At 30.9% G+C, this 12,230-nt stretch overlaps 1 protein-coding gene across 2 annotated transcripts; it reads left to right on the top strand.

The window, feature by feature from the left end:
- Positions 1-2,186: 2,186 nt before the first annotated feature.
- On the top strand, positions 2,187-11,276 carry LOC139494243 (uncharacterized). 2 transcript variants are annotated; one of them, XM_071282421.1, is made up of 8 exons: positions 2,187-2,328; positions 3,823-3,889; positions 4,523-4,636; positions 6,204-6,292; positions 6,965-7,121; positions 8,917-9,099; positions 9,893-9,925; positions 10,746-11,276. In XM_071282421.1, the coding sequence occupies exons 1-8, from the start codon at positions 2,236-2,238 to the stop codon at positions 11,063-11,065; spliced, it is 1,056 nt and encodes a 351-aa protein (XP_071138522.1). In that variant the 5' UTR covers positions 2,187-2,235; the 3' UTR covers positions 11,066-11,276. The 2 variants fall into 2 exon arrangements, with proteins under 2 accessions (XP_071138522.1, XP_071138516.1); XM_071282415.1 differs by having other exon boundaries at positions 6,204-6,310.
- The last annotated feature ends 954 nt before the right edge of the window (positions 11,277-12,230 follow it).

The following is a 12,230-nucleotide window of genomic DNA, read 5'->3' as shown; positions in this document are numbered from 1 at the left end:
TATATTAAGATTAATACAGATTAATGTGTTTAAAAAACAAGTATATAAATCAGCAAAGTAGCTTTTGTCTTTTAAATGATTACTGGTCACGATATCAAAGTGTCTTTATAACGGGTTAATAACCAGAAACAATAACTATTGAATGTGGCATCTCAAGTATAGAATTACTAGTTGTTTTATTTCAGAAGTATCTTAGTTGATCATACAACGTAAGTAAAGACTTGAAGAAGACTGTATAACTGCTACGGAATAATATCTATTTATTCTATTGACTAATATTTTGGTTAACCTAAAGGTATCACACATTTGCACTCAACGAGATTTGTTCTATAGTGTGTATATTAAGAGAAGCTTTGTTAGGTTTGAAAATAAAACTATAGAGATAAAAGGAATGATTTACCAAATGATTTCTGATTTTTATGATATCTTTTCAATATTACTTAACATTGTACTAAAATAAATACAAATAAAAATGAGGTAACAATAATAAGAAAGTAAGCCAATGACAGAAGTATCGAGGATTTATTTTTTACACCCTGCAATCCACGGACAGTAAGTTCGGAAAGAACATGGAAAGGGTATGTAGCAACACTAGATAAAAGAATAAACAACGGACCAAGAATACATTTTTTTAGCGGACCCGATTCTAAATGTTTCACCCGTGTCAAAGTCAATGAATCATTAGTTATCTAAAATTTATAATGAAGGGAAAAAATGGTTTAAACATGCTCCTTTATTAACTTTCATTAATTTGCTAATATAGGGATTCCTTACGAAATTAGTATTGCTCACACATGAAGTCGCTAGAAAAGATTAACTCAGGGGGGAGAGGATAATCATAAAAATATAATGTAATTGTAGGAGCTTACTTCTCTTTCGAATGCCAGTATTAAGCTTAGTCATAAGGTTCACCCTCGGTAGTATCATCATCAACACTTTCCCCCGACGCTAAAAGTCTAATTCAGGTTATGATTGGCGGGATCTGATTATTAACTGGCATTTTAAATCAAATGAAAGAAAGAGAAGGATGCTGTATCGAAACTCTCCAATCACATAAGGGATTTTCCGTGATATTTTTTTCATTTGATAATAATTACATATGATGTATGTTTCATTATAATACGTTATTCTGATTGGCTAACTGCACATCATCTGCTATTCCTGAAACAACTGTATTAGACAATATCATTCATCATTCATGATGACACGAGGTCCCACAATAAAGTGCACAGGAACTTGATAAAAATCGTGTTTTCATGATTCTAGCTAAAATAAAAAATGTAATTATAAGTATTGAATGCTTCTTTTTGTAACTTTATAGGGTCGTAAAAGCGTTGACCGTGCGCACATTTTTAGTATGAAGCGCGGAAACCCCAATAAATTTACAAAAAACAGCATTCAATTCTTAAGGAAGTTCGTCTGTGGAGTTTATTTGAAAATCCTGTTTGGCAGTACTCAAAAAAGATACCAGGCTTATAATTTGTGCGTCAAACGCGGATTTCGTCTACATAAAGACTCAACGATTACAATCGAATCGAAACAGCTGTACGGCCAAATAAAGTATAAGGTATCTAAATTGTCATTAATATGCTATACTTAGGGAGAAAAAAAAAACTGTTGCTTTTATGCATGGGCCTCTTTTGGGGATATGTAACTATGTTTAATTTAGCTTTCTGGATTCGTACATCAGCTCTTTGCAAGCTGAGATTTTTCTTGTATAAACATGGTTTTACTTTAAAAGTAAAACATTTATAGAGGTCACCGCGCGGACCTTTACGATTAATAAGTGAGTCCGTCATAAGGTAAGCTCATAATCTGAGTCAGTGATTCATAAAAACGACTAACTGTACTTTAGATTATAGATATCAATTTTGTTTGAACATTCCTTAAGATATGATCAACAACATCATACATGTTTGGCGGATCAGTTCTTACTGTTAAAAACGCTTTTCTACTATAATTCATCAGAAGAAGAAAAACTTATTTGTGTTTAAATGCTTAAAAAACTGCAGATTTATATTTATTTTGAAATACTAATGTTTCAAGACCAGTTACATTAACTATGTACTTGTAAAATGTTAGAAGAAATCGCACACAATAGTGATAATAACTGTTTATCGCTGATGGTATTTGCTTTAAGAGATATGTCTTCTTTATCATTATTTTCTCGTCGTAATCAAGAAATATGACTAAAAATATTTCATTTATTTTCAAAACAAGGTGAACTAAGGAAGCATGCACATTGTATTTCTTGTTATGATTTCTCTATATTGCTTTGGTAGGAGTTTATCGGAACTTGTTTGTAACATCCAAAACATCTCTGATCAGGTAAGATGGTTCAGTTAATCATAATGAAAACAAAGTTAAGAGATATTATCACAAATCACACTATCCACCTTACACCAAAGGATGCGGATGTAAACACCTATAGGTCACGTACAGATTTCAACAATGAGCAAAGCGCATATCATATAGTCACATATTAAAGGCTTCGGAATGACAAACTATGAGACAATTCATAAGTAAATCAATATAAATGGGGTCAATATCCGAAAACCAGCTGTGTTTAAAGAACCACTGATCAACTAGGACATAAACAACGACTCTAATGTATTTTGTGGTGTTGGGTTGGGGAAATTTTGCAATTTTGCTTTGAAGATTCAACAATGCAAAACGCGATTACCAAAAATGTGCAGGTGAAATCGCGAAGAGAAAACTATCCTTTTCGTTCTTATGTTGTACTGTTACACCACTGTCCCAGGTTAGAGGGAGGGTTGGGATCCCGTTAACATGTTTAACCTTATATGTATGTGCCTTTCCCAAGTCAGGAGCCTGTAGTTCAGTGGTTGTCGTTTGTTGATGTGTTGCATAATTGTTTTTCGTTCATTTTTTTGTTCATAAATTAGGCCGTTAGCTTTCTAGTTTGAATTGTTTAACATTGTCATTTCGAGGCCTTTTATAGCTTATACTTAGCAGGTAAGCTTATTGTTGAAGGTCGTACGGTGGCCTATATTGTTAATTTCTGTGTCATTTTGGTGTCTTGTGGAGAGTTGTCTCATTGGCAATCATACCACATCTTATTTTTTTTATCCTCTGTTGTTTTTGTTTTTTTTATGCTTTCTCAAACATTAAAGGTGAATACGCGAAATGGCCGCATCCATCCATCCATCCATCATAAAATTAAAACACCATTCTTTGGAACATCATAGTAATACTACATCTCCTCAGACTGCATCAAATTTATAATTTCTATAAATTTTGTGCTGGTTTTTAGTTTTGTTCTTAAAATGATTGAAATGAACACTTTGAAACCAAAGCCAATGTTTTAAGCTAACTATTATCTTTAACATACAAATTGATTGAATTGATTAATAATGGAAAATAAGAAGTGATATACACGTAGTTTTAGCAACCATATATTACACTTGTAGATAGTTTATGAAACAGATAAAGGTTTTAAAATATTTAGATATCTTTTAAATTGAACTTCCAAAATGTTTTATAAACTTTTTGATTTAGACCTTGTCACCGCTATAGATGGAGTGGAAATTGGCTTTATATCTTTAAAATAAAAATATAGAATTCAAAAGAAGACAGCCGAGGTAAAATAGTAATCTCATATTCAATTCAATTTGACATACACCGTATTTACATTGGTGCAAATGTTCAACACAAAAAATGCGGATGCTCATTCGAATCTTATCAAATATGGCAGTTCATATAAAATGTACTAGCAAATGAAGATTAATGTGGACGAAAACGTGTGGTTCTGTAGAAGATTAGAAATTTTTCATATAAAAAGGCCTCATTTGATTATTTCAGACAATTTATCGATTGGAAAAATTTAACAAGACATGCATTGATAGAGGTCCTAGATTTTGCATACCAGGTATTTTAAATTATTCGATAATATTTTACGGACGATAAAAGTTGTGGCTACTTCTTGTTGTAATATAAAAGACAGTATCAAATATAAAAATAAGAATATGTGGTGTGTTTGCCACCCAGACAACTCTCCATCAGAGACCAATTGACATAGATGTAAACAACTATAGGTCAATGTACGGCCTTTAACAATGAGATAAACCCATATCGCATACTACAAGTCTTTTCTTGATATATGGAAATTATGAAGGTACGATATAGTAGTACCTATATTCGAATATTATCTATGGATATAAACATGCTAGTCTAAGCAGGTGCAATATCATGAATTCCTTCATGGATAATGTGAGAAAATGAATATTAGATGAACTAAACATAGGTATTATACCAAGAAAATCAATGTTCCTATATGCTTATCTTCCTTTTAAAATCTCGAATTACATAGGAATAATTCGCTATTAACTGTCATAGTTCTGAATTGGTCGATGCACTTTCAAATAAATGCGTTTGATTAAACTGTTGTATTTAAAACCAGTTCCAACATTTCATTTGTAAGATAGTCATTTTTTGAATTTCTAATAATATATCTTTGACTGAATCAATGTCATGAATGTTCACGTATTTTCTATGATTTCAGATATGTTCAGCAGTCGAGTGCAAAAAAATGTAAAGCCAAGTAATATTAAGTTAATCCCCGAAAACAAAACTTGGATTATTTCGTGGGAATCTCCAAAAGCCAGAGACTACACTGGTATGATTTCATTTGGTACTTGTTTATATAAAACTACAAGCTAACTACAGCATTAACATAACTTAGTGTAAATGTTGAAAATTTTGCACAAAGATAATCTTATTTCGTTTATGTTCGATCGCGTAATCTGCCGAACATGATTAGTTTGTAATCAACAGTATAACATATAACAGAGAGCACTAATCGTTCGATTTTCGAAAAAATCAGCCCGTACGAAATTTTCATCCATTGAAATTACGCGAATATTTTTTAAGTTTACAGAAGAAGACAGCTATCCTATCGACATACTATGCAGGTCTTGCGTAGAGTTCATACGATTTCCAAAGTTTTTGATGATTTATATCGTCTTATTTTTTTTACGATATTTGAACATCGGTAAACTATTGTTGTCTATTCCATATTATATATTTCTGTTGTATGCTAATTGCTTTTGTTTATATAGTGATATGAAAACCATTGTCTCATCAAAATATTGAGAAAGAAACCAGATCGTTTATTTTTCTGCTTATTTCTAAACCAACGGAATAAGGAGTATACACTCACCATTAGAAACATGACGTGTGTCACTAGTGGTTCAGGATCTGCTTACCTTTGTGAACACATGAGATCATCCCTGGTAGAGTTTGTGTTATTCAGTATTTATATTCTCATCAAGTGTTCCGAAGACTTGTCTTTTCGCCGTCTTACTTTCATTTGACATAACGTTGTCAGTAACTCTTCGAAATAGGAGTTTTGAATGTCCTATTGGTATTCCTTTTGCCTCTTTTTATCACAAACAAAGATACAGTAAATACCGGTACCTTATACGATCTTATACACGTATCTTCAACCATTCGTAGTATATATAAGAGAACTGGTTATAACTAATAATTTGATAATTTAAATCCTGACATACACATTACATTTTTAATATATTTATTGTTTATTGTCAGAATTTTTCGATAAGAAAAGACATGTATTTTTTGGAAAAAAGAAGAAAGGAAAACTCCCTATAAAACCATAAAAAAGAGTTTTGCAGTTATTGCCATCACCTAAAATTTATTCTTAGATAATGTTTGAGTCCTAAAATATATTTACGCGAGAGAAAAAAAATCGTCAAACGTGTTATTTTTTTCTTTATTCTATCATTAAATGTATTTTTCTTACATTTCACTTTTAACATTTCATTCTGTTGATAGAATAACCGTTTGTGTTTGTGTTAATCTAGTTAAGGAGTTTTATTTACAGATCTGATATTTCATAGAACTATGGGCTCAATATCTTCAATTTCGTAAGAGCTTCCTTTCAGAAAAAACATTTTTCACTTAGTTTTTTCTTAATTTTAAATGAAAACTGAAACATATCCCGGTTTTGAATTTTTATTGTTTATAAAAACAAAATTGTGCACGTTTTTCGTTTAAAAAAAACCAGGTAGAAATTATAAATTATAAAGTATTCAGAAAAAAATATGAAAAAGGAAATAAAAAAATACCACAAAGGGATAAAATTTAAAGAATCAGTGCAGTTATGATACTTATAACAGAAAACATTGACACCTCGTATATCATGGTAATCTTTATACTTTCAGAATTAAACGGATTCATTATCATAATACTTGCTGGGTTTGACGATATACATATGTACCACTTAAAAATTACCCGACGTGTTAGAACTGAGGTAAATGGTCAACCACAGGTATATACTATTTAACAGATATGTGGAAAGTAAAATCACAAAAATACTGAATGAACTTAGAGGAAAATCTAATCGGTAAGTCCATAATCACATGGCAAAATCAAATAACAAAACACATCAAAAACGAATGGACAAGAACTGTCATATTCCTGACTTGGTACAGGCATTGTGGGTTATTTGTCAATGAGAAAATCGGACTTCACAAATCACCTCCTGATCCCTTTAATGAGTTAATTCCTGAGGGGAACAAATCTGAACAAATGTGCATAACATGAAACAAATCTGCGTGGTATTATGTACAATTATTTTTTGTAGAATGCCGACAGCGAAAACCTGTAAAAATAAAAGACAAACAACTATAAACTGATCATAGTGTAAACAAGCTTTTCATCATCTTAAACTTTAACTGAATACCCACTTTTGCGATTCTTTTAGTGATAGCATGAGAAGAAGATTCAACTTGAATGTGACCTTTCAATGTTTCATGAGGGATCAAATTCAAGTTTCTATAAATATTGATACTTAAAACAGAAAATAGGTCGTAAGTAAAAATATTGTAGTTAAACTTCTGTTGCATTTCTTTGGAAAAGATTTTGATGTGTGTTAATACAAAGATTTGTTATGTTTAATACTTCTCAGAATTCTTATTTTTAGTATTTTAAGATAAAATGTTCATTTACAACAACAAGACCAAACGATATACCAGTTGTTGGTGAAGTCTGCGTTCAAACATTACCCAGGTCTCAGTTTATAACTCAGAAGAAGGATTATGAGCTTTGTTACAATATAAATTATTTAAAAACAACACAAGGTGAGATGTTATGTTGTAAATAGTTATCACGTTCTTGTATTTATTTGTACTGTATTCCTGGTATATAGTGTTGTCGTTTTAGTGTAATATTTAACATTGCCATAAATAGCGCAAGGTTTGGCTAACCACAAAACCAGGTTCAACCCACCGTTTTTTCTTAAAATGTCCTGTACCAAGTCAGGAAAATTGAAGTTGTTAACTTATAGTTCGTTTTTGTGTGTGTTGCATTGTCGTTTGTTTTTTGTTGCTCTCCAGTTTTTCTGATGTTACGTTGTTTTCCTCTTATAGTTGATTTGTTATCCTCGGTTTTAGTTTGTAACCCAGATTTGTTTTCTTCTAATCTTTTAATGACTTTCAAACAGCGGTATACGACTGTTATATATCAAACGAGAATCCAGTGGGACACAAATTCCAAAAGATTTTGACAAATACAGTATAAAGGCAACAGTAGTATACCGCTGTTCAAAACTCATAAATCCATGGACAAAAAACAAAATCGGGGTAACAAACTAAAACCGAGGGAAACGCATTAAATATAAGAGGAGAACAACGACATAAAACTAAAATGCAACACACATAGACAAAATCCCACGAGAATAACAAATATAACATATATATATAACATCAAAACCAAATACATGAATTTGGGATAGACAAGTACCGTGACACGTCTTATCGCAATGTGAATTTACACTCAAAAATAAAAGAAAACAAACGACACAACGTTATAATGTAATACACACAGAAACGAACTATAATATAACAATGGCCATATTCCTGACTTGGTACAGGGCATTTTCTACTTGGTACAGTATCATTAATCTATTGAATAACCAAATACTTCATATATTCAAAAGACGATTGACCATTAAATGGCAAACATGGAAATGTGGAATGTAAGCGGGGCATTGTGTTCAATGGACACATATTCTTGTTAATATAGGAAATAAGAATCTGTGTTATGATTGCCAATGAGACATCTATACACCGAACTTCAAATGAAGTGGATGTAAATAAAGGCAACAATAGGATATTGGTGTTCAATAGTCATAGTTTGGTTAAGCAAAAACAAATCCAGGTAAAACCAATGGAAACACATAAGCTATAAGAGGAATACAACGGAACAACAGAAACACAAAAAACAAAAACGGAAAAACAAACGTCAACATACATAGAAAAGGACTATATAACAAATACTATATTCCTGACTTGGTACTGGAAATTCTAGGAAAAGCATTTGGTTGAACATTGTTATACTGCTAGGCAAACCTCTCGGTTATATATAAGCAATTATAGACAACCACTCGACTTACAACAATATGAGAAAAACACCTAGCATATAGTCGGCTATAAAAAGACCTGACATGAGACAGTCCGATAGAGATAACTAACGACCTAATAGCCATATTGATAACAAACAAAATACGATCACCAAATACTTACATGACTGACATGAACCAACGAAAACTACTGAAATATTTCCTCCTGACTTTGGACAGGGGTTAGAATTGTTTTTGAGCGCTCAACCCTCCTATAACGTTGGACAGCGGCGTAACAGCAAAACATAAGAACAAAGTATAATAATCAGTTGAAAAAGACTTGTTTTTTTGTTTTTATATTGCCTCTCTAAGTAACCTCATTCAGAAACACTTTATATTTTTGTATTTATATGTGCTTACTTGTTTTAATTTTATTATTCTCTTTCATTTGACGAAGATCAAAGTCTATACAAGTACGTTCTACTTTTACAATGTTAATGTTTACTTCTTAGTATATTTATTATTTGCTATTTAAGGTACAGCCAAACTATTTTTACCGTCGTTATCACCCAATCTGATTACCAACGACCCGATCGAAGTCACAAACATTGACCATTTATCGGGATCAAGCACTAACAATGATGGTATAATCGGAGGAGTGGCTGTATCAGCTTGTCTCATACTGTCAGTCATCATAGGGGTACTGTTTTATAAGCATTGTAAGTATTGTTTAGTTCATGTCTCTTTAACGTATCTTCGTATTTATTATTAATGCACTTTTAAGAAAAAACAATGATGAAATGATATCATTATAACATCCGTTGTTTAATTGACATTTTTTTTCACTTTTATTATAGAAAAGTTTATTCGATCATGCGTTCTGTTGCTGCACTTATTAATATAGTATAACTATACTAGTAATTGTAGAAATTATAAATGAACCAAACCCTTACCAAAATTATCTTCTTATTTGTTTGAACCATGTTGCAGCAAAATATCTTTTTAATGTAAGGTCTTGGCTCGTGTTCAAATACTAATCTCAAGATCCTAAAATGAGGTTATTTTCACAATTTTAGCAGACTTTGTTGAAGCCCTTACACGAAAATTAAGACAGAATTCAAAATACAAAATAATTGTATCTGACAGAAAATTGTCACGTAAAAATCTGATTTTGTGTTATAGATTCATACTTGAATATCTTGTTTTCATATTTAAGAGTTCATGCGTCTGAAAAGTTGCCTTATACTAGCTCCATTTTATAAACTTAAATGATAAGTTCATAAACAAAATTCGGCTGAATTTTCTATATTGCTTTGTTAGATCAAAACAAAATATAATACAAGTAAATTGATATTCAAATTAGAAGTTTTACATGAAAAAAATAGTTTCGTGCAAATTTTTGACACAATTTTATGCAAAATTACACTTAATTTATGTTCTATATATCTTTTTTTGAAAAAGAAAATTCGAAATAATTACAAAATATAATTTGATATTTTTTTTACATTACAGACCGCTGTAAAGTGAAAAGTGAACCATCTGAAGGTATATTTATTCATCTTCACATCACACATATAGTCAAAAACTCGTTTGATTTATATAAACAGCTATAATCAACCCTAAATAAAACACTGTTTTCAAAATATATTTTAAATGTCAACTAATCATCCCTCTTAAAAAGCAATCTGATATTCTGTTTAAACAGCTACAGCATTTTTTGTAACTGTTGAAAAATAAAAACAATCGTATATAGAGAATCACACTCAAAACTAGTGCATAGATTAACGTTCCAGGGGCCATGATGATAACTCCAGTTTTAAGTGTGGTTCTGTATTGGATTTGTTGACTATTTTTTGCTTTGTTCTTTAATCAGGAAAAATGTTTTCTTTATTATGTTGATATCTTGATGACTTGATATTGTCTTCGTGGTAACATGTTACTTTTTATACCGTGAAGTTGACTGTTAATGTCACTATATTGATTTTGTGGGACTTGAATCTAAGTGTAACTGTTTTGTCTTGTTGGGCTTGCATGTATATGTTACTGTTTAGTCTTGTGAGACTTAATTGTTGCTGTTCTGTCTCAGTTAGCTTTGATTGTAAATGTTGTAAGAAGTTGCGATAAAACAGCCGATCAGTTTTTGTTTTTGTTTTTGTTTTGGATTAGGTAATCTGGTAAAATATTTTATCGTATAAATTGGAATGTATGTACAAACGCAAAAAAACGACAATTTAGAAAGGACAAACTCACTTTACAAATAAAACAAATAAAAAATAACAACAACAAAAAAAAAAAGACAAAACAAACAAAAAACCCCATTGAAATCCTTTTCACTTCAAAACAGTTTTCTGTTTGTTTTCTTTAGTTTATCAACAAACAGAACAGCATTCCAATGATTTTAGTCATTCAGATGACACTTCAAATATAGATGTCGACGATTGTCCGGTCCATGGTGGTGTGAAGCATAATGTTACAGGCTCTATTGATACAGAAGACTATAATATTCATCCAGTTTCATACCCGATAGACAGACACTATAGAAGAGGCAATCATTTACATTCAGCCTTTTATGAAGTGCAGAATACATCATATTTGCAAAATACATATCGTTTATCAAACAGTAACAAATCAGCAATTTTAGATTCAGAACTTAACAAGCAAATACTTGACATCAATTTTAAATAGAATCTCAGTCTAATACAGAACATTGTATATGATAGTGGTAGTATGACAATTTGTATTCAAATGATGTATATATTTTTCTCATAACATATAGAAGATTTTTAAAGACTATCAGTTGTTTATATATGATATTATGCATTTTTACAATGGCTTTCAGATCTTAGATCTTGCTTGTATATTTCGATTCAGAATTGTTTTATATTAAAACAAGACAATATTGCATTTGTTTCATTAGTCTTTCTGAAATGGAAACTTTTCAGTTTTTCATATTTAAACTATAAATATATTATTCTTATGTACAGACGTGAGATGTTTAGCTAGTAATACATACAGGTTCTTACCGCAATTTTCTGCATAAGAAAAAGTCTGTACCATGTCAGCAAAATGACAGTTGTTATCCATTCGTTTGATGTGTTTTTAAAAGCTTTTAATTTTGTCATTTACGGTTAGACTTTTTCTCGGAGTAAGCTAATTGTGTTATTCAATTTTTATTAAAAACTGCTCTCTTTAAGTATTAAAAGGGACAACAGGGGGTTGGTTGTGGTTAAAAGGACCCAAAAAAACATTATTACCGAGAAAAAAACATCATTTAAGTTAAAATGGTCTTCAACGTTTGTCATACGTAAAGTGCTAAATAACACGAAGCTCAAGTCTAGACAGGTCGTGAAAGGGTTAATTTCAGACTTAATGTACCAACATCAAATTATTCAACATCAAACTAAAAAGTTTACAATAGATTGAAATCATCACCAAAACCATTTTCTCTGATTTTGAGTGACACTTCAATATATGTCAATATCTATTAGTCTACCCTGTCAATATGCCTTGTATTGTTCATTTAGTAGAACATGCGATTCCATCATTTTTTGTTGTCCCCTTCTCATCGATTGACAGGATTTCAACATTGATAAACAATTGTCATCTTAATTTAAAAAAATATGTAAATCTTTAGCACCCAAATCATAACAAGAGCAAAGCACGGCATGCAGAGAGAAAGGCACGCTTGAAGAAGAAATAATGACTTTAAAAATATGTATCAGTACTCAATGACCATTTCAAAATAAACCCTATAGATACTCTAGTGAGCTTTTGATTAATCATGGCAATTTTTAATAAATGAAATTATGTGTTCTTTTAGACAAAGAAGTTTATTTTCTACGTTTAAAAA

Source organism: Mytilus edulis, chromosome 1 (assembly GCF_963676685.1).
Source record: "Mytilus edulis chromosome 1, xbMytEdul2.2, whole genome shotgun sequence".
Taxonomy (NCBI): domain Eukaryota; kingdom Metazoa; phylum Mollusca; class Bivalvia; order Mytilida; family Mytilidae; genus Mytilus; species Mytilus edulis.
Note: the sequence above shows the minus strand (reverse complement) of the source record. Positions and strands in the feature narration are given on the sequence as shown.

What these genes read in the sequence shown, in the direction of transcription:
- LOC139494243 (XM_071282415.1), top strand. Translation starts at nt 2,236, where the DNA reads ATGCACATTGTATTTCTTGTTATGATTTCTCTATATTGCTTTGGTAGG. An exon ending in TCCTAGATTTTGCATACCAG is followed by an intron (nt 3,890 to 4,522) that starts GTATTTTAAATT and finishes CTATGATTTCAG; the next exon opens with ATATGTTCAGCAGTCGAGTG. An exon ending in AAAAGCCAGAGACTACACTG is followed by an intron (nt 4,637 to 6,203) that starts GTATGATTTCAT and finishes TTATACTTTCAG; the next exon opens with AATTAAACGGATTCATTATC.